Below are 23,694 nucleotides of genomic sequence, written 5' to 3'. Positions count from 1 at the left end.
GCCACCCAGGCACCCCCATAAATACAAATTTACTTCTTCCAAAGAAGGACCCACAGAAGTATGCTGACTTCTTCCCAGAATTGTTTTATTATTTTTTCTTCTTTGGTGCTTCAAAATCAGGTTTGTTTTCTGTTTTTGTTTGTTTGTTTGTTTGTTTTCTTTTTAAATTATTTTTAAAATTATGTTTAGTTAACCAACATATAATACATCATTACTTTTTGATGTAGTGTTCAGTGATTCATCAGTTGCATATAACATCCAATGCTCAACACCACACATGCCCTCTTTAATACCCATCACCTGGTTACTCCATTTCCCTACTCCCTTCCCTTCTGTAACCCTCAGTTTGATTCCCAGATTCCAGAGTCTCTCATGGCTTGTCTCCCTCTCTGATTTCTTTGCAGTTTTCCTCCCTTCCCCTGTGGTCCTCCATACTATTCCTTATGTTTCACATATGAGTGAAACCATATGATAATTGTCTTTCTCTGATTGAATGATCTCACTTAATATAATACCGTCTGGTTCCACCCATGTCAGTGCAAATGGTAGGTATTCATTTTTCTGATGACTAAGTAATAATCCATGTATATATGAACCACATCTTTATCCATTAATCAAACTTGGCTCCCTCTACAGTTTGGTTATTGTGGACATTGCTGCTATGAACATTGGAGTGCATGTGCCCCTTCTTTTCACTACATCTGTATCTTTGGGGTAAATACCTAGTACATTTGCTGGGTCATAGGGTAACTCTATTTTTAACTTCTTGAGGAACTTCTATACTGTTTTCCAGAGTGCTGTACCAGCTTCCATTCCCACCAACCTTCACATCCTCGCCAACCTTGTTATTTCCTGTCTTGTTAATTTATGCCATTTAATGGTGTCACGTGCCATCTCATTGTGGTTTTGATTTGTATTTCCATGATGGCTAGTGATGTTGAACATTTTATCATGTGTCTGTTAGCCATTTGTATGTCTCTGGAGAAGTGTCTGTTCATGTCTTTTGCTCATTTCTTGACTGGATTCTTTCTTTTTTGGGTGTTGAGTTTGAGAAGTTCTTTATAGACATTGGATACCAGCCCTTTATCCGTAATGTTATTTGCACATATCTTCTCCCATTCCATGTGTTGCCTCTTAATATTGCTACCTATTTCCTTTGCTGTGCAGAAGATTTTATCTTAATGAAATCCCAGAGTTCATGCTTACTTTTGTTTCCCTTGCATTTAGAAGCATGTCATGAAAGAAGTTGCTGTGGCCAATGTTGAAGAGGTTACTGCCTATGTTCTCCTCTAGGATTTTGATGGATTCCTGTCCCACAATAAAGCCTTTCATCCATTTTGAGTTTATCTTTGTGTATGGTATAAGAGAATGGTTGAGTTTCATTCTTCTGCATGTGACTATCCAATTTTCCCAGCACCATTTGTTAAAGAGACTTTTTTTCTATTGGATATTCTTTCCTGCTTTGTTGAAGATTAGTTAACCATAGAGTTTGAAGGTCCATTTCTGAGGTCTCTCTTCTGTTCCATTGCTCTATGTGTCTGTTTTTGTGCCAATACCATGTTTTTCTGGTGATCACAGCTGTGTAATGTAACTTGAAGTCAGGCATTGTGGTGCCCCCAGCTTTGGTTTTCTTTTTCAACAATCCCCTGGCAATTCAGGTCTTTTCTGGTTCCATACAAATTTTAGGATTGTTTGTTCCAGCTCTTTTGATAGAGATTGCATTGAAAGTGGGATTGCTTTGGGCAGGATAGACATTTTAACAATGTTTATTCCTTCAATCCATTAACATGGAATATTTTCCCATCTCTTTGTGTCTTCCTCAATTTCTGTCATAAATCTTCTGTAGTTTCTAGAGGATAGATCCTTTACCTCTTTGGTTCAGTTTATTCTTAGGTATCTGTAGTTTTTGGTGCTATTGTAAGTGGATTTGATTCCTTAATTTCTCTTTCTTTAGTCACATTGTTAGTTTATAGAAATGCCACTGATTTCTGTGCATTGATTTTGTTTCCTGCCATGTTGCTGAATTGCTATATGAGTTCTAATAATTCGGGGATGGAGTCTTCAGGTTTTCCACATAAAGCATCATGTCATCTGCAAAGAGAGAGAGTTTAACTTCTTTGCCAATTTGAATACCTTTTCTTTCTGTTTTCTGATTGCTGAGGCTAGAACTTCTAGTACTATGTTGAACAGAATGGTTAAAGTGTGCATCCCTGTCGTGTTCCTGGCCTTAAGGGAAAAGCTCTCAATTTCTCCCCATTGAGAATGATATTTGCTATGGGCTTTTCATAGATGGTTTTATGATATTGAGGTATGTTCCCTCTATCACTATATTTTGAAGAGTTTTAGTCAGAAAAGGATGATGTAGTTTGTTAAATGCCTTTTCTGCATCAATTCAGAGAATCATTTGGGTCTTTATGTGGTTTTGGGATCAGGGTAATGCTGGTCTTATAGAGTGAGTTTGGAAATTTTCCTTCCATTTTTATTTTTTGGAACAGCTTCAGTAGAATAGGTGTTATTTCTTCTTTCAGTGTTTGGTAGAATGCTGCTGGGAAGCTGTCTGGCACTGGAGTCTCATTTTTGGGGAGTTTTTTGATTATTCTTTCAATTTCCTTGCTGGCTATTAGTATGTTCAGATAGTCTTTTTCTTCCTGTTTTAATCTTGGTAGTTTATAAGTATCCAGGAATGCATCCATTTCTTCCAGATTGCCTAGTTTGTTGGCATATAGCTGCTGGTAACAAGTTCCAATAATTGTCTCTATTTTCTTGGTATTGGTCCTGATTTCTCCCCTTTTATTCATGGTTTTATTAATTTGGGTCCTTTCTCTTTTCTTTTGCAGAAGTCTGGCCAGAGGTTTATCGATCTTATTAATTCTTTCAAAGAATCAGCTTCTAGTTCCATTGATCTATTCTGTTCTTCTGGTTTCTGTTTCATTGATTACTGCTCTAATCTTCATTATTTCTCTTCTGCTTTGTTTGGCTTTATTTGCTATTCTTTTCCAGATGCTGTAGGTGTAAAGGTAGCTGTGCTTCCGGGATTTTTCTTTTTCTTTTTTTTTTTTTAATTTTTTCAATTTATTTATTTTCGGAAAAACAGTATTCATTATTTTTCACCACACCCAGTGCTCCATGCAATCCGTGCCCTCTATAATACCCACCACTTGGTACCCCAACCTTCCACCCACCCGCCACTTCAAACCCCTCAGATTGTTTTTCAGAGTCCATAGTCTCTCGTGATTCACCTCCCCTTCTAATTTCCCCCAACTCCCTTCTCCTCTCTGACACCCCTTGTCCTCCACTATATTTGTTATGCTCCACAAATAAGTGAAACCATATGATAATTGACTCTCTCTGCTTGACTTATTTCACTCAGCATAATCTCTTCCAGTCCCGTCCATGTTGGGTATTCATCCTTTCTGATGGAGGCATAATACTCCATAGTGTATATGGACCACATCTTCCTTATCCATTCATCCGTTGAAGGGCATCTTGGTTCTTTCCATAGTTTGGCAACCATGGCCATTGCTGCTATAAACAGCAGCACCTGTATCTTTGGGGTAAATACCCAGGAGTGCAATTGCAGGATCATCGGGAAGGTCTATTTTTAATTTCTTGAGGAATCTCCACACTGTTCTCCAAAAAGACTGCACCAACTTGCATTCCCACCAACAGTAGAAGAGGGTTCCCCTTTCTCCACATCCTCTCCAACACATGTTGTTTCCTGTTTTGTTAATTTTGGCCATTCTAACTGGTGTAAGGTGATATCTCAATGTGGTTTTAATTTGAATCTTCCCGGGATTTTTCTAATTTTTTGAGAGAGGTTTGGGTGGCTGTGTCTAAGGACTGCCTTTGCAGTATCCCATAGGTTCTGAACCAGTGTGTTTTCATTTTCATTGGTTTGCATGTCTGTTTAATTTCCTGATTGATCCATTCATTCTTTAGTAGGATGCTTTTTAACCTCCAAGTGTTTGCATTCCTTCCAAATTTTTCTTTGTGGCTGAGTTCCAATTTCAATGCATTGTGGTCTGAAAATATTCAGGAATAATCTCAATCTTCTGGTCTTGGTTGAGACCTGATTTGTGACCCAAGTCACATGGTCTATTCTGGAGAAAGTTCCATGTGCACTCAAAAAGAATTAGTATTCTGTTGTTTTAAGATGGACTATTCCGTATTTATCTATGGAGTCCATCTGGCCCATTGTGTCCTTCAAAGTTCTTATGTCTTATTTGATCTTCTGGTTAGATGTTCTATCTATTGCCTTGAGTGAAGTGTTGAAGCCTCTTACTATTAATGTATTATTATCAGTTATGATTCCTTATTTTGGTTAATAGTTGTTACATGTAGTTGGCTCTTCCCATGTTGGGGGCATAGATATTTACGATTGTTAGATTTTCTTGTTGGATAGACCCTTTAAGTGTGATACAGTGTCCCTCTACACTTCTTATTATAGTTTTTGGTTTAAAATTTAATTTGTCTGATGTGAGAATTGCTACCTCAGCTTTCTTTTGAGGTCTTTTGGGCTGATAAGTCATTCTCCATCCTTTCACTTTCAATCTGGAGGTGTCTGTAGGTTCAAAATGAGTCTCTTATAGACAGCATATGGGTGAGTCCTGCTTTTTTATCCAGTCTGAAACCCTGTGGCTTTTAATGGCAGCATTCAGCCCATTCACGTTGAGAATAACTATTGAAAGATATGAAGTTAGTGCCATTGTATTGCCTTTAAAGTCCACGTTTCTATAGATTGTCTCTATAAATTTTATAGGATTTCCCTTTATATTTCTTGTAGAGCTGGCTTGATGATCACATATTCTTTCAGTTTCTGCTGGTACTGTAAGCTCTTTTTCCATACATTCTGAATAACATCCTTGCTGGATTAAGTATCCTGGGCTGCATGTTCTTCCATTTAGTATCCTGAATATGTCTTGCTAGTCTTTTCTGGCTTGCCAGGTCTCTGTGGACAGGTCTGATGTTATTTTGATGTTCTTCCCTCTGTACATAAGATATCTTTTCTCCCTGGCTGCTCTCAGGATAGCTGCTTTGGCTCTAAGATTTGCAAGCTTCACTAGTAGTATATGTCAGTGTGTTGATCTATTTTTATTGATTTTTGGAAGGAATCTTCTCTGCCTCTTGGGCACAAATGCTTGTTTCCTTCCCCAGATTAGAGAAGTTCTCAGGTCTAATTTGCTCAAATATAGCCTCTAGTCCTCTCTCTTTCTCCATCTCCCCAGGGATCACAATAATTCTGACCTTGGAATGTTTCTTGGCATTATTCTGTTCTTATGGGTTACTAGCTGCCTATCCCTATCTTCGTCAACTTCTTTTCTTTCTGTCAGTTTTTTTTCTAGATCACTAATTCGTTCTGCTGCCTTATGTACCCTGGCTGTTAAAATATTTAGTTTAGAATGTGTCTTGTTCATAGCATTTTAAAGTTCAGCTTGATTCAATCTCATTTCTGCCCTTAGAGATTCTATATTGTCACTAATGCTTTTCTTAAACCTAGTTATTGACTTCATGATTGCTACCCTGATGTCTATCTCTGACACCTTGCTTATATCCGTGTTCATTAGATCTGTGGAAGAGGACATTGTTTCTGGTTCTTCTCTTTGTTAGGAGTTCCTCCTCCTAGTCATTCTGTTGAGGGATGGTTGAGGGAATGTACAGAATCTAAAATATCAACCACTACATAAACAAAATGCACCTTAGAAAAAAATCTGAAGTTGTCGAAAGCTACCATGGATATGCCACCAGAGCCAAGATGATCCAAAACAAAACAAAACAAAAAAAAAAAGAAAGAAACAAAGAAAAGAGGGGGGAAAAAGGGTGAGGGGTGTGGGAAGAGTGATTATAATCTCTCAGGGTAGACACAGCAGGGTGATCTGCCTGTTCCTGCTTGATTTTTGGTCTGTGTATTAGAAGACACTATATCCTCAAATTGCAAAGAAATCAGAACTGACATATATATTAAGATAAAATTGAATAGAATGAAAAATGGGCTAGTGTGGAACATAAGTCTATAAAATATATGTGAAAAAAATAAAATTAAGAAGCGACTTAAAAACATAGGTTGGGAAATAATCTACTTGAAACAGGAACAGGGTTAAAAAAAATAAGAAGAAGAAATGAAACTAAAAAAGAAATGGAAAGTTTACCCTGCAGTATAAGCGAGTTGTAAAGGAACAACTGGAGCTCCCTATATTATTTTTCCTGGGCATTAGAGTTTTACTCCCCCTTCCCTTTTTTTAAAAGATTTTATTTATTTATTTGACAGAAATAAGCTTTGCTTATTTGAAACCTGTTCTTCCAGTCTGTCTTCTGGGGGAGCAGCCTGCTACTTAGGTGTCTTTGCCTGTGGGGAATTGCCCCACCGCTTGTCAGGGGGATGGGCTTAATGTGAGCTGGTTGGCTGCAGGACTTTTGTTCTTTGGCATCTTTCCACTTCCTTTTAGAGAAAGGAATCTCAAGCCCAGAGCTCCAGTGTTGTGGTGTCATGCCCCCACCTGCTAACAGATGTTCCAGGTCAATCTATTTCCACCTCTGAATGTACCAAACTCCACAGATTAATGCAGTTTGTGCCCAGGGCACCTCTCCTGGGGAGTCACGGGGACCTGCCAGCATCTTTGGGCCTTTTGACTCTGCCAGCGGCCATGGGCTCTTGCATGTGCACCATTTTTCACAGCTCCTAGGTCATGCTCAGTGTTGCCTCAGCATCTCTTCGTCGCCACACTGCCCTGAGAGCTATCCCTATCATGGGCACAAGCTGTTCTATATCTCCCCTAGGATATTAGACAGCCCGCACCTTCTAGTCCTTTCCAGAGTGGTCAGGCAGAGGTCTTTCTCTGTCCAGGCTCTGCTAGCCATTTATGGTGCCCAGAGCTGAAAGTACCCTCTGGGCTTGCTGACCGTAACCAGTCTCCCCACTCTACTGCTTGAGCATTCTATTACTTCGGGCTCCCCGTTCTTTCAGAGTCTTCTGGAAATCCTGAGTCTACAATGATACCTAGAATTCTGCCCTTCTTCACTCCCTGTACCCTTTTCAGAAGGGGATGCTTCTCACTAGATAGATTTCCAAAGGTCCTGTTTTTTTTGCCCTGGTGTTATATCACTTCCTGGTGTCTGGCTTATGGAGGCTCCCTCCCCTGTCCACTTATCTTTGGATATTTCCCCAGAAGATTCAAGGTTCCGCACCTCCTACCTTGCAAAAAGAGGTAATTTTTCTGCTTGTTGAGATCCAGATAAATATTCTTACATCTGAGGTTGAATTTGTGTGTGTTCAGAATGGTTTGATAATAGACATACAGCTAAATTCGGGGGAGGAGATGAAATGAAGTCCTCTATTCTGCCACATCTTGCCCCTCCCCCAGAATTGTTTTGTACTTAAAAGAATTCTGCAATAAACAGACCTGTCTGTAGAAAGGAAATACAAAGGTCTCTATCTCACTGATAACACGTGAGAGTAATACTCACGTATTATGAAATACATATTATGTAATATGAAATGCATATTAAAGTTACTGTCGGACTAGCAAAACAAGAGTTTAGTGATATACTTTTCCTGAGAGTATAGAGAAACAGGCATTCATATACATTGTCTTTAGCAGTTTATTGGCTAAATATCTGTCAAAATTTAGGCATGCTTATTTCCTTTTACATATCATCTCTATTTCTAGGAATTTCTCCTGCAAATGCAAGCATATGTACTATAAATTATCCAGAATCTTTTTTAATTTTTCACCATCAACAGTGATAACAAAGGATTCATATAACTTAAATGTCCATTAAGAGAGTACCAGTTGATTAACAGGATGATAGCCATAAGATGGAGTAGAATGAGGCAGATAGATACCCATTTGGAATGATCTGCAGGATCTATTGCCAGGTTAAAAAGGCAGAACAGTTGCACAGTAACAAAAATAAGTAATATTGATAAATACGTATTTGCTCTTACACCCTTAAAATATTTATAGAAGGATGCACCAGAAACAAATGGTAGTGGTTGCTTCTGGGAAGAGCAACTGAGTGATTGGAGGACAGGGATAAGTGGCAGATTAACTTTTTACATATTTTTTTCTATATTTTTTCCTTTTGAAAAAAATATGTACTTATTACCTACTAAACTTTCTGTAGAAGAGTTATACATTAGTCATGTTTGAGAAATGCAGAATATTTTACACATTTTAGTGAGTTGTAGACTTTATGATAAGAAATCTATTATTTTGGCTTTTTTTTTTTTTAAAGATTTTATTTATTTATTTGACAGGCAGAGATCACAAGTAGGCAGAGAGGCAGACAGAGAGAGGTGGAAGCAGGCTCCCTGCTGAGCAGAGAGCCCGATGCGGGGCTCGATCCCAGGACCCTGGGATCATGACCTGAACTGAAAGCAGAGGCTTTAACCCACTGAGCCACCCAGGTCCCCCTTATTTTGGCTTTTTAATTTGACATTTAAAACTCTTTCGCAGCACTAGTAGCTTCTATCTTGACAATTGAACAACATATTCCTGCCTTCTCCCCTTACCAGCATAAAAAAAGAGCCTTAAAATCATAATTTATATAATGATTGTTTCAAGGCTGAAGAATAAGTGTCTTAACTCTTTAGAATATACATTTTATAAAGTTATGCTATTTCTTGAGAAGCTGCCCTTGAACTTTAAAATAAATTATTGCCTTAATGTAAGTCACACATATTCATTATCAAGAAATAAGAAAAGGTAGATAAGAAAAACTGATGATAGAAATTCCTTATGCAGTCTACCCAGAAATGACTGTTAACTGCTTTAATGTACTGTACATATATTACTTATTAGAAAATTTAACTCTTACTCCTTTTTTGTGAATTACTAGTTCATGTTCTTGGTCTCTTTTCAGATTTTAGTCTTTCTCTTCATTATTGATCTAATAACATGAGTATTTGCTATATACCAAAGCATTGTGCTAAGTTTGTTACTTGTGTCATCTCATTTAATCAACACTAACCCAGTGAGGTAGGTGAAGGTATCCTAAGATAAAGACACTGAGGTTCAGAGAAGATCACACAGCAAATAAGTATGAAGCAAGAATTCCAGTCTAGGTCTGTCTGGTTGCAAAGTCCATATTTTTAAGCCTTATACCAGTACTGTTATTTCCCTAGTCTTTCCTCTAAATGGACTTCATGAAATTACAACTAGAGCCAAAACACAAACTACACAAATAGACCCGGATCTAACCTACTCAGCCACCTGAGGAAGACGGTGATTCTGATCTTGTTTTTATAAATCCAAGACAATGGTTCTCAAAACTGACCATCAGAACACACTGGAAGATTGTTAAAATACAAATTACTTGGCCCATTTCCAGATTTTTCTGATTCATTAAGTCTGGGATGGGCCCTGAGAATTTGCATTTCATATAAATTCTCAGATGTTGCTGATGTTGCTGGTCTGGGGACCTCACTTTGAAGACCACTACCCTATAACTCTCTCACATGAGGACTTCTCACATCTCCCTTGTGTCCCTAAACCACACTTCCTCAAGTCATTCCTTTAGTTTGTTAACCAGTGCTATTAAGTATTACCATTTTTATTATACATTACTTACAGATTTTCTTCCTTTAACTATCTTTGCACCTTCCTAGGGAGGAAATGTGTAGAGTTTTTGTTTTAGATTTTTTCCTAGTTTTATTGAGATATAATTGATAAACACCACTGTGTAAGTTTAAGGAGTATAACATAATGACACAAATGTTGTGAATCGATTAGTACTCCAAGTTTAGCTAATATCCATCATTTCATACAGATACCAAAAAAAAAAAAAAGTTGCTTTTTCCCTTGTGATGAGAAGGCTTAGGATCTACACTCAACAACTTTTCTGTATGTCATAGAGCAGTGTTAACTATAGTCACCATATTGTATATTACATCCCCAATATTATAATTGGAATTTTGTACCTTTTGACCACCTTCATCCATTTCCCTACCTCCCACTTCTGATAACCACAAATGTGATCTCTTTTTCTAGGAATTTTGTGTGTGTGTGTGTGTGTGTGTGTGTGTTTAAAGATTTTATTTATTTATGTGAGACAAAGTGCATAAGCACAAGGGGGAGGGGCAGAGGGGAAGAGAAAGGGAGAACCAGACATCCGAGTGAGCAGGGAGCCTGATGTGGGCTTGATCCTAGGATCCAGGGATCATGACCTGAGCCAAAGACAGATGCTTAACCAGCTTAGTCACCCAGGCAGCGCTAGGAGTTTGGGTTTTTTGTTTTTTTTTTTTTTTTTTAAGATTCCACATGTAAGTGAGATCATACAGTATTTGTCTTCTTTTTCTCTTATTTCCCCTAGCATAATGCTCTCAAGTCCCATCTCTGTTGTTGTAGGCTAGAATAGTTTAAAGCGCGCGTGTGTGTGTGCGCGCGCGCGCTTTGGTTTGTTTAGAAAAGTGTTAATCTTTTTGTAGTAGGAAATTTAGCATACATGTTAGCCTGAATACCTAGACCAGTGACTGTTATTGCAGTGCTAATATAAGCATATAAACAATGTTAATATTTATAAAACTGTATCATCTTCATTTTCAATCAGTGGAAAGCTCTGTTCTGCACAATGTTGTGTTAGGCCAGGCCATCTTCTTCAGTCTCTGTTTTCATATAACAGTTTCACTTCTATCTACCTATGTAAGCATAGCCACTATTTAGGTCATTACCACCACATCAAATGTGACCACTGGTTATTTTCAGTGATGGATTAGGTTTTTGTTAATTTCTTCTTTGTACTTTCTGTTTTGCTTTAATTTTCTGTAGCGACCATTTATATTTTAAAAATAAACATTTTTTTAAAGATTTATTTTAGAGAGAGTGCATGTGAATGGGGGGCAGGGCGCAGAGGGAGAAGGAGAGAGCGAAATCTCAAGCCGACTCCCCGAAATCAAGAGTTGAATACTTAACCGAATGAGCCACCCAGGCCCCCCAAAATATGAATATTAATTTAAAGTAAATCAACCAGCCTGGACTTATCCTGAACAATAATACCTATGAAATCACCAGTTTAATCTGTTTTTATACTTAATATGCTTTTTTATTTTTATAATTTTTGTAATACACAAATAAATTACTAAAATTATGTAACTAAAAATCAGTCAGGTACTTAAATCAGTGATGCATATTTATCACACTTAGGAAATACCATACTGTAAGTTATGCCCCTTAATATTATGAGAGCTCTTTCTTAATAATATTGTTATTAATTAATGATATAGTTATTTGATAATCTCACTGACTAGCCTTAATTAATATTAAAGATATTAGTTCTTGATCTGTTGGGATATTTGCAAATATTTTTCTTAGTTTCTCATTTTCCTTTAACTTTATGACATTTTTGCATTTTATTTTTCTTTTGCCCATCTGGCCTTTTTCTACTTAAACATAAACTGCTTTTTATCTTTTTAGTATTTGTTTTGGTATAACTTTTAATATTTTTAATATTCCTTTTTTTAGTATACCTGGCACACTATATTACATTAGTTTCAAGTGTACAACATAGTGACTCAACATCCCTATACATTATGTTTATGTTCACTACAAGCATAGCTAGCATCTATCACCATACAGTGCTATTAGAATACCTTTGACTAGGGGCACCTGGGTGGCTCAGTTGTTTAGCTCAGGTCATGATCCCAGGTCCTGATCCCAGGTCCTGGGACTGAGCCCCACATTGGGATCCCTGCTCAGCCAGAAGCCTGCTTCACCCTCTCTCCCTCCCCCTTTCTTGCTGTATCTCTGTCAAATAAATAAAATCTTAAAATAAAAAAAAAGAATACCATTGGCTATATTCCTTGTGCTATATCTTTTATTCCCATGACTTATTCATTTCATAACTGGAAGCCTTTATCTCCCACTCTCCTTGACCTATTTTGTTTATTCCCTGTCCACCACAGTTTATTCTCAGTATTTATGGGTCTGTTTCTGCTTTTTAAATTACTCCTAATTTTTTTTTATCATGCTTTAGGTAGTCCTTAGTGATCTCAAAATGATATATTTACCCTATGTTTTTCAAAATTTTGGTTTCATTACCAGATTTAAATTTTGATATGAGGTAGGAATGTAATTTTATTTCCCCAAAATGTCACAACTCTTCCTTTATTCACTTATTTGAAATGCTACTTTTACCTTATATTAGAATCTTGTGTCTGCTTATGTCTATTTCTGTACTAGCTTTCTCTCCCAGGGATTTCTGTTTCTGTAGCAGCACCAAACTCTTTTTAGTTGGTTTTAGAATATGCAACCTTCTCTTCCAAAACTATTATTTACATTCTCAAGTGTTTATTCTTTTGGATGAATTTCAGAGTTACTGAGTCAGTTTTTCTTATAGTTCTATAGGAAATTTGATTGGGATTATAATAAATGTATATATTAAAGGGGGGAGGTATCTTTAGATATTCTTTATGGTATATGCATTATTCACTGTGGTAAAGAGTAGTAATTTGGTAATCTCACTGACTAGCCTGGAGATTCATTTTCTGCAGACTGTCTTAATAGTCTTTATATTCTTAGTGCCCTATATTCAAAATCTTGCATGAGTAATGATTGAATATGCATATGTTGGAAGGTAAATAAACAATTGATATTATAGAAAATTTGCTTGTCCTTGACTCAGATTTTTTAGACAAATGGAAAATATTCCCAACTGTGGAACAGAGAAAAACAGGGTTAATGCAATGAGAACTTTTACTACCATAAGACTAGTATTTACACAAGTAAACTGGTTTTGTTTTTGAAAATTTAATTCTCATAAGAGTCATATTTTTTTTAAGATTTTTAAATTATTTTTTTATTAGAGAGAGAGAGTGAGTTAGTAAGAGAGAGAGAGGAAGAAAGCACCAGCCAGGGGAGGGGCAGAGAAGCAGACTCCCCACTGAGCAGGGAGCCTGACATGGGGACTTGATCCTAAGACTCTGGGATCATGACCTGAGTGGAAGGCAGACGCTTAACTGACTGAGGCACCCAGGCACCCTTTCATAAGAGTTCTTATAAAATATTCATAAAAGCGATAGAGTTATGAATGGGGTGGATTAGTTAAAAGCTATTAATTTCCAAATGACTTCCCAATTACCAGTCTCAGTTAACTTTGGTACATAAAATGACCAACTTACTCAGATTCTTTAAGATAGCTACACAGTTTGTTAAGATTTCAAAATGAATCTCCTAAAATACCATCTATTCTTTCAAAAAAGGGACCATTATTCTATCTTAATAATTTAAAAATGAGTACTAAATGAAGAACAATGTAATTGTTATGAGAAAAGACCACTTAGTAGTCTACTTTTTATAAATATGACATATCTACCAGATATATGTTTAACAAAAAATAATTGAACTTATTTGATAAAAATAAAATTCAGCTTATAAGGAATGGTGATTTAGTGGTTTTTTGGGGGGAATTATTGGGAGGAAATGAAAATTATGTTCAACAGATGATTTAGGTAGTCTTTCAGAAGATAGTAAGTTCATCTAAATTTCTTGATAAAAAATTTAAGCAAATTTGGGAGTAATGAAAGTATCTGTTTAAATGAGCACCAGTATTTGTAAAACATTGTGTAGCACATACTGTAAAGCAAGTCAAGCAATCGGTCAATCAAGTGGGCTCTAGTAATTTAACAATAAGCTCTTGTTTTAAAGCTATACTGGACAATTAAGATTTTATTTTGGCATTGTATACATGAATTGCCAAATCTTTCTTTAATATTTTTTGTATTTATTGTGCTGGGAAGGTCACAAAGGAAAAATGTCTCCTGAATTTAGTCCAGTTAAAAAAGAACATGGAAATGTGATTTGTTATATAACAATGTTTCATTTATGTATCTTGTATATGATGATTGAAGGAATTAGGTAAATGATAAAATACTGACATATCTAATATTTTAGCACCTCAGTGTTCTGTATTACAGTCTCCTATTGCTTTTGATATGCAAATCAGGGCAGAAATCAAGGAACTCAGCAATTATAAGTAATATTCTTTTTTTAAAGATGAATGAAAGGTACATAAAACTTTATTATGTTTTTATAACTTATGTACATTAGATATTCTTGTGTACATATAAAATATTTTATAATAAAAATTATTTAAGAAACTGGTGGGAAAACCTGTTCTCCAAAATAACTAATTAAATTGTGATTTTTTTTAAAGATCTTATTTATGTATTTTATTTTTTAAAGGTTTATTTATTTTAGAGAGAGAGAGAGACCACTCAAGTGTGGGAAGGGGCAGAGGGAGAAATGTTAGCATGCTCCACACTGATTGTGGAGCCTGATGTAGAGCTCAGTCTCATGTCCCTAAGATCACAAACTGAGCTGAATCCAAGAGTATGACGCTTAACTGACTGTGTCACCCAGGTTCCCCTTTATTTATTTGAGAGAGAGAGAGTATGTGTGCCAGCAGGGAAAGGGGCAGGGGGAAAGGAGAGAATCTCAAGCCAACTCTACACTGAGTACACTGCAGAGCCCAGTGCAGGGCTTAATCTCTTGACCTGGAGATTATGATCTGAGCTGAAATCAAGAGAGTTGGAAGCTTAACCAAATGAGCCACCCAGGGGCCCCTAAATTATGTATTCTTTATTGTAAAGTTGTTAAACTTGCCCACACAAATAATATTTTACATTATAACAAATATTCACTATAGTCGAAACATTGTCATACAAAAATAAACATTAACTTCAGAATCAATAACTGATTTGTACACTTAGAAAAATGAAGAATTAAAAAGTACATATAACAAAGTGCTCATTAGTTCGCATCTCCTTAGGATGGTGATCATCACTATATAAGTTGCTTTTAATGAATTTGAGTCATTGTTATCTTTTCTGAACACATACTTAAGTATTGATGCTTAACATATTTGAAAACAGTTGTGATTATACTGTTAAGTGTAATTTCCGTAGTATAAATTATTAGTACCTTTCTCTTTTTGGAAGAGTCAGAATGGATCATCAATACACCACTGTGGCCTTGTGATAGACTGGATGTACTCAATCGACATAATCTGCTCTGTACAATTGCACATGAAATCTTAGCCAAGAGCCTTTATAGACAGACATTTGAAGTTTTGCAAAATCTACCAGGTTTTCAAAATTCTCAAGGTATGTTTCAATTAATCTGTTGTTTCAAAAGTTTCAAATAATCTATTGTCCATATTTTTTTTGTTTTTTTTTAAGTTTTTAAAGATTTTGTTTATTTATTAGAGAGAGAGGGAGCACAAGCAGGGAGAGGCAGGCAGAGGGAGAAGCAGACTCCCCACCAAGCAAGGAGAACGCAGGACTCCATCCTAGGACCCTGGGATCATGACCTGAGCTGAAGGCAGACACTCAACTCACTGAGAACCCAGGCATCTCCATCTGATGTTTAAAGAAGAAACAGTTCTGCACCTGTTTTGGTTCAACATATATTTTTAATGATACTGTTTTCTGCAAATCTGTTCTCTGAAACTTGAATATGCTTTTTTGATTTTTGTTTTATTTTTTTAAAGCAGGGGTGCTTACCTTTGGGTTATCAGCATTTCCCAACTGTTTTCATCAGTCCCCTTTCCCTACCTGTCAGGTCAGCAGCAAACAGTAATGCCCACAGCAAGCTTTATGTGGTCAAAATTCATTGTATTAGAATAATGAAAAATACTTTTTCTGTTACTTACTATATATAAATATAGATTTTAGTTTCCATTACCTTGGAACATAGGGAAACATGGAATAATTGGAGGAAATTAACAAATGACAAGTTCAAAGAAAGGGAATGTTAATGTGGGCAATAGTAGGTAGCGCTCTTGAATCCTAAACTCAGGTCTTATATGAACAGGAAGAGAGTCCATGTTAAGGGAAGCATGAGCAAAAGCTTTGGGTCAAAATGAGCTGAGCGATAGGTTCAGAGTGGCAGCTTACCACTTCATCAGAATGTTAACCCAAGGGCCTCCCACAGTGCTTTATCAGTCAGAGAAGTTCCACTGGTAGAGATGTTCAGGAAGAGACGAAAAGGTAAGAAGATTAATTTTCTGCTAAGGCCTGAATCACTAATGAATGCTGCCAATAAAGTGATAAAGACCAGAGTCTAGGTTATAGATTGAACTGACTAAATATAGGGAATAAGAGACTGACTTCACTTTCTTCTAAGTGAGGAATTGAACTAGAAATACCCAATGAAAGATTTGTTTTTGAGAGAGAATATTAGGGGGTGATTTATTTTTAGTCATGGGAAATTAAGTCCGAGTTCTGAACTGTAGACAATGCAAGCAGAACTGTGCAAGTCATTCATTTTGAGACACTGCAGATGCAGACACATGGGATCACAAATGGATGTTAATGCAGCCTCTGCAATAATTGTCAAGCTTCCTTTCTTATTCTTTGTTACAAAGTAAATGAATGTATTTGCTTTTGTTGAATGCTTATTTGTTTCTTAGTCTATAAGATGATTGCATTTCAGTGACTGTGACTCCCATAGTGGGAAGCAAAGTGTCAAGGGGAACAGAGAGAAAGGAAAAGTAGTGAGAGAGAGAAGATGGAGAGACTAAAATCGATTTCATTATACCTTTGTTTTTGTTTGTTTTCCAGAAACTGTGGAGGTCTCACAGTATAGCCTTCTCTTTAATAAACTTCTGGATGCCTGTATAGAAAGCAACAGTCTTGGTATGTCATCCTCTGTAGCAGAATTCATGATTTCAAAGAACATCCCTATTGATTTCTCCTTTCTTAGAAGATTAATTACTTCTTTAGGAAGGAGTTGTTTATGGCTCAAAGCCAGAGCCCACTACAAAAGTAAGTTACATTTTTAAAAATTTATATTTGATACATTAGTTTGACTTTGATTTTCTAACCCTGAAGCCTTGTATAATTTTTATGACTAGGCATTTAAATATGTAAAAAGAACAGTTGATACACATTCAGATAATAGTGGTCTACCCAGATTTGTGCTCTCTTTGGAAACTTACTCTTTCTTGGTTTTTTGGGTTTTTTTGGGTTTTTTTGGTTGTTTTTTGTTTGTTTGTTTTACTATATCTTCATTTCTTTGTACATCAGTATGCCCACTGGAGGGTGCACAAAGGAAATAAATGACAGCATTTGAACCAGTTTGGCTTAGCTTGTAAGTATACCGGAGTAAAATAACTGGTAGAATGAAGTTTAAGGAGTATTTATATATTTTATTCATCCCCGCTATATCCCCGATCTTTATAAGTTAGAATATTTTATAGCAGGCCACATAGGAAGTACAGAGGCTGCCATTACTGAACATGATACACAAGTTTTTTGCATGGCTCCTAGTAATAGAATATTGTTAATCTATTTACAGTTGTTTCTCCCTAACCAGTAAGCCGGGAAACTAATGCTTTCTCTAATCCCAGCCACCCCACAGGTATTTGAATTGGGAAGTAATTTTGTATAGAATCTGAATCCAGAAAACAATTCTTTTCTGCATTCCTGCAGTAATTCATCTTAAATTTACTTTTTTTTCTTTTTTTTTTTTTTTTTTTTTTTTTTTTTTTTTTTTTTTTTTTTTTAAGATTTTATTCATTTATCAGAGAGAGAGAGGGAGAGAGAGAGCACAGGCAGACAGAATGGCAGGCAGAGGCAGAGGGAGAAGCAGGCTCCCCGCTGAGCAAGGACCCCGATGTGGGACTCGATCCCAGGACACTGGGATCATGACCTGAGAATGCTTCCAACTAAGGTTGCAGTAATTCATTTACTTTTCTTTTTTGAGACAGGAGAGTAAGAATTCCTCAGATCATGAGATCATGACCTGAGCCACCCAGACACAGTTAAATTTCTATTTCCTTAACTGCTATGTATATAACAAACATTTGAGTGCCTACTAGGTGTCACTACCGTGTCAGATTTGCCAAACATCCCAGCCATTCCTACCAGCAAAGTAACCTTTCTGAATTTGGAAGTGTTTTCTACCAGCTGTGATCAGTTTAGCAGGTGGTAACTTTTTCCCCAATGAAACAAGAAAGAAAATATTACAGGTAGTAAGTTAAGTATTATTTGGTAAAACTTTCATTTCAGTTAAATGTATACAGATTATGTGCTGGGTCAATCAAAAGAAGTTTTGAAAGAAGTTTTCTTTTTTTTTTTTTTTTAAAGGGTGATCAGAAATTTAGAGGAGATGTAGAATTGTTTGTTCATGAACACCTCATTTCAATTTTGTGGTTGTTTCAACTCCTTATACTATTTCCCTGCAGATAACTAGAAATCACACACAAGGTATATACATACAGTTTGCTGTAAATTCTTGATTTTAGTTTTTAGAATTATGTTGATGGGGTTATTTATTTTCCAAATAATTATGCAATTTGGGGAACATGCCATTGGAAGGTGTTTAGATGGCACAGGAACAAAACCTAAACTTGGAAACATTTCAGTGAGATTTCTATGGATCTCTATTTTTTAGTTGGAAATAAAATTCTAAAAGCAGTTGAACTTAAAAAAAAACGTAAAATTTTTTATTAACAGCTTTATTGAGATATAAGTCAAATACCATTACAGTTCACCCATTTATAGCAGTGGTAAGGTATTCACAGTTTGCAGCCATCACCACAGAACATTTTCATTATGCCAAAAAGAAACCCTGTATCCATTAGCAATCATTCCCCACTTTTCTCCCAAATTCTTCTAGTCCTAATTATAATTTATTTTTATAGTTTTTCTTTTTTAATAGTGTTAAAGCAATTCATGCCTAGGTGCAAGTCAGTACCTTTTTTACTAGCACTTTCCTTTTATCTAAACATATCTGTTCCTAGTTTCATATGCAGTGAACTTCTGGGACTTATGCAGGTGAGGTATAGGACAGAGTATTTTTGTTTTTTAAAAGATTTTCTTTGTTTATAAAAGAGAGAAAGAAAGCACTAGCAGGGGGAGGGGTAGAGAGAGAGGGAGAAGCAAACTCCCCGATGCCTATCAGGGAGCCTGATGTTGGGCTCCATCTTAGGACCCTGGGATCATCACCTGAACAGAAGGCAGATGCATAACAGGCACCCAGGTGCCTCTTGCTTTCTGTTGTTTTGTTTTTTGTTTTTAATTTACCTGAGTTATAGAATGAAATGAGTAATTTACAATCACTAACCAGTCTTTTCAACATTTTATTTCCTGTCAATGTTGACATTTAAAGTATCATTGGATCTTTAGATTTCGCTTCACCCATAGTTAGCACTCTAGGAAAGCCTTTCAGTGTCTTATAATCAGTCTAGTAGTACTTGATTCTGGGCCAATGGCTTTTTCATTAAGACACTGTTAAGACTATAGTGCTAGTGCCTTTGTTTTGCTTTTTTTTTTTTTAATATTTTATAGAGTTTTATTGAAATAACTTCACATACCATAAAATTCACCCATTTAAAGTGGACAGTGCATTAGTTTTCATTATACTCACAGAATTGTGCAGCCATCATCACAATCTAATTTTAGAACATCTTTAGCACCTCCAGAAAAAGAAATCCTAAATACATTAGCATTCCCTATATGCCTCCTGCTGACCTAGCCCTAGACAACAGCTAATCTACTCTATTTTTGTGGATTTGCACATTCTGGGCATTTCACGTCAGTGAAATAATTCAGTATGTAGTTTTTTTATGACTAGCTTCTTCCACTTAGCATATTGTCTCCAGGTTCATCCATGTTGTAGCATGTATCAATACTTTATTGCTTTTTATTGCTGAATAATATTCCATTGTGCAGAATTTATTTATCCACCCATCCTTTGATAGACACTTGAGTCATGTCTACTTTTTAGTTATTATGAATAATACTATTGCAAACATTCACATGCAGGTTCTTGTGTAGACATATATTTTTATTTTTCTTGGGAGCATAACTGCTGGCTCATATGGTAAATCTGTGTTTAGCATTTTGAGAAACTACCAATGTACTTTCTCAAAGAAGCTGCATCATTTTGTTTATATGCCCACCACCCAAGTTTGAGATTTCCAGTTTCTTCATATCCTCACCAACACTTATTACACTGTGTTTTTTATTTTAGCTTTCTTGGTGGATATAAACTGATATTTCACTATGGTTTTGATTTTGCATAATATTAATGATGTTGAACACCTTTCATGTGCTTATTGGCCATTTGTGTATCTTCTGTGGAGAAACGTCTGTTAAATCCTTTACCCATTTTTTTCTTTGTATGTTTCTTAATTGTATTTATTGGTTGAGTTGTAAGAGTACACACATATATACATGCACATAATATACATATAGATATATATACACTCTGGATGCAAGTCCTATGTAGAATACATGAATTTCAGTTTTTTTCTCCACTCTGTGAATTGTCTTTCCCTTTATTTATGGCTTGGCTTTGCTTTTTGTTTTCAAACTAATCACAAGGCAACTGTCCAGGGACAATAAAGTTGCCTTCCTAATGCTCCTTATTTGCTCTCCCTAGTCCTAAAAATACTGATTTTCTCTCAGGGCTGAAAAGTCAGGAAGGGAGATGTTATTAGTGTGTCCTTCCATTGTTTTTCCTGTAAAACCAAATGGGAATATTTTTCTTTTCAAATTTGCTTTTTAGGCAGAAAAGTTAATGATGGTAAATTTCTATTCATTTTGTTATTTTTTGTTTCCCCCATCTGGTCAGCAAAGTAAAATAAGAATGTATGTAAATTATACCTATCAATAGCTAGAAAAGTCAATGAGTTGATAGGGTTCGTCCTCTAAGAGACCTAGGGAGGTGGGACTACCTAGTGTTTAGAAATCCAAAATCTGTGGAGTCAGAAGGCTGGGTTATTCCCAAAGCCCCTTACCTATCATATGGGAGTCACTGTACCTAATTTCAAAGGTAGTAAACTGTCAGTTAAAATTAGGTAAAACCTATGTATTTAACACAGGTTCCTGGCACACAGTAAGTCCTCATAGATTAACCATCATCCACATTAGATTTCTTTTTCTTTTTTTTTTTTTTTAAGATTTTATTTATTTATTTGACAGAGTGATGGTGAGATAGGGAACAGACTCAGGGGGAGTGAGAGAGTGAGAAGGAGGCTCCCCCCTGAGCAATAAGCCTGATGTGGGGCTGGATCCCTGGCCTTGGGATCATGACCTGACCTGAAGGTAGCCGCTTAATGACTGAGCCACCCAGGAGCCCCCACATTAGCTTTCTTAAAGAACTTATTCTAACAAAATATTTTAAACAACTTTTATATACAGATTTAAATTGGTTTCAGTAAAGCATAGCAGTATAATATTGTTTATAGTCTTAGGACTTAAGGGGATTTCCGTATATATCATTTGTAAGAAACACCTGAACAGTTTAAAAATTAAATCTCTTTTCTTGAAAAGTAAAATTTTTAGAACATGAATTGGTGAGCACCTACAACACACTGAGCACCTACAGGAAAGATACATATTTTACTTATTTTTGTATCTAAATAGTTCTTAGCTCAATGTCACACATATAATAGACAGTAAATGTTTATTACCTAAACTATAACAGCAGTATAAATAAGTGTTCAAAAATAGTATATCTATGTGACAGAAAAATCATCAAATTATAATTTCTACTTTTTTCAACATTTTGGATTCATAATTCAGGATAGGCAATAATTACAAATATATGTAGTTGCCATTAGAGCAGATCCCATTAAAACAAAACGTGAGTTGCTATTCTGGTTTCTTAGTTACTCTGAAATTATGTTGTGTTGATTATGGTTTGAAATAAATGGGCAGGGCGCCTGAGTGGCTCAGTGGGTTAAGCTGCTGCCTTCGGCTCGGGTCATGATCTCGGGGTCCTGGGATCGAGTCCCGCATCGGGATCTCTGCTCAGCAGGGAGCCTGCTTCTCTCTCTCTCTCTCTGCCTGCCTCTCTTCTACTGTGATCTCTGTCTGTCAAATAAATAAATAAAATCTAAAAAAATAAAGAAGAAACTGAAATAAATGGGCAGTTGCCACAATGAGGTTCAAAAATTTAATATTTAGAGCAGAGTTTTTAAAATAAATTTCTTACTTCATATTTAATGTTTCAGAAGCATTTTACAAATATAATATCAAATGTTCTAGGATATATAATTTGTATAATAAACCATGTAATTTGTATAATAAACCTGATGTGCAGACCCATTCTGTAAGGTAAGTAATTAGTCACCTGTGGAAGTCTAGCTTTTCACCTTTTGGGGTTTTAGTAAAGTTTGATCTGTTTTTTGATTTCTAGGTGCTCTTTCATTGGGTTGCTACCCACCATTGGAGGGAAATTTATACAGAAAACTTCTACTGATTCCTTCCTATTTATCTGAGATTGAAATGCTTTTAGCTATTGAAATCTTCCTGGTATCTAATGCTAGTAGTATTCAGAGTCCTGGAACTTCTACACAGATACTGCAGATAGTTTTGAAAAGGTTAGTTGATATAACTTCTATTTGCATGCTAAAAGCACCATGGCTCCCTACACCTGTCCTAGGATGTAAATATTTTTGTACATCTTACATTTTATAATAAACATTATATATTTTTATGCATATTTTATATACACAAACACATATAGATGTGTATGTATGTATATATACATATTCACATATATTTATTACATGTAAAATATATATATATTAGTATATGTATGTATTTATAAACTTTGGTAACATTTAAATTGAAAAAGGATTTGACCTGCTGGAGACATAAAACCAAACAAGCTGGTAACATTTAATAAACACATTAGCAACTTCAAAGATGCTTTCTAGGGACAGAGAAATGGATCCTTTTTAAGAATCAGTCTTTCTTGTGTACAGGTAGATTTTTAGATAGGTATCTAAAAGTTACTTATCTTTCCGGTCAACACAGAAGATCTAAAAACCAAGTCTAAAAGGGAAATATGCAATGGTTTATTTGATTCAGTAAAGAATTATGTTGAACATAAAGCCATCAGCCTAGTTTCTAGATTTTGAAGTGTTGTTATAAATGCATAATATTATAATGTAGGTGTTGGAAAGACTGGTATTTCTTCAAATAATTTTGTGTAAAATCCCAGAATTTGGGCTTATACCACTTCAATTCCTTATCGGCCTATCCAGGAAACTAATAAAGATCTCATGGGTCTCCTGTTTTAGAGTTTTTTGACAAGAAGATTTCTTCAGTTTACTGGTGGTATAAACCACATCATCAGTTTGGATATCCTATCCATTATCTATTACTGTGTATAAATTATCCCCAAACAGCTTAAAATAGCAAATATTATTTTAGTTTCTGTGGGTCAGGAATTTTGGAGTAGCTTAGCAGTGTGGTTATGGCTCAGGATCTCTGAGGTAGTGGGTCAGGAGTTGAGGTCACCTACCTGATGACTTGACTGAGGCTGGAGGATCCATTTTCTAGATGGCTCATTAATATGTCATTGCCAAGAATCCTCATTTCCTTGAGTGTCTTCATGATAGGACAGCTAACTTACCTGAGAGAGTGATCTAAGAGAGAAAAGGCAAAGAGGAAGCTACAGTCCCTTTTATGACATATCAAGAACTGCGAAGGCTCTATTTGCAGGCTACCAGTCAGTCTGACGTAGTCACCTAGATCCTAGTGTAAGACACAAGATTCTTGCATTGGAGACAGAAGATGTTATTACTTATGGTATAGCAAGCAATATGATTATCTGCATATATGTTTCTCCTGTTTTCCTCCCCGAGTCCAACAGATGGGCCCAGCTGGATACCTTTACATGCACTGGGTTCTGTTACAGAAGAGTAATCTTGAACTTCAGGGGACCTGTTATAATGAATGATAAG

General features: G+C 35.9%; 1 protein-coding gene across 1 annotated transcript in view; it reads left to right on the top strand.

Moving 5' to 3' along the window:
* The window catches only part of TOPAZ1 (testis and ovary specific TOPAZ 1), a 133,260-nt gene that overhangs the window by 106,815 nt on the left and 2,751 nt on the right, over positions 1–23,694 (top strand). Inside the window, 3 exon segments of the mRNA XM_045089042.1 lie at positions 14,930–15,094; positions 16,553–16,756; positions 22,140–22,323. Coding sequence (XP_044944977.1) covers positions 14,930–15,094; positions 16,553–16,756; positions 22,140–22,323 — 553 coding nt within the window.

Source organism: Mustela putorius, unplaced genomic scaffold (genome assembly GCF_011764305.1).
Source record: "Mustela putorius furo isolate JIRA1106 unplaced genomic scaffold, ASM1176430v1.1 tig00003834_pilon_pilon_pilon, whole genome shotgun sequence".
In the NCBI taxonomy this organism is placed as follows: Eukaryota; Metazoa; Chordata; class Mammalia; order Carnivora; family Mustelidae; genus Mustela; species Mustela putorius.
This window is presented reverse-complemented; position numbering and strand designations above follow the sequence as displayed.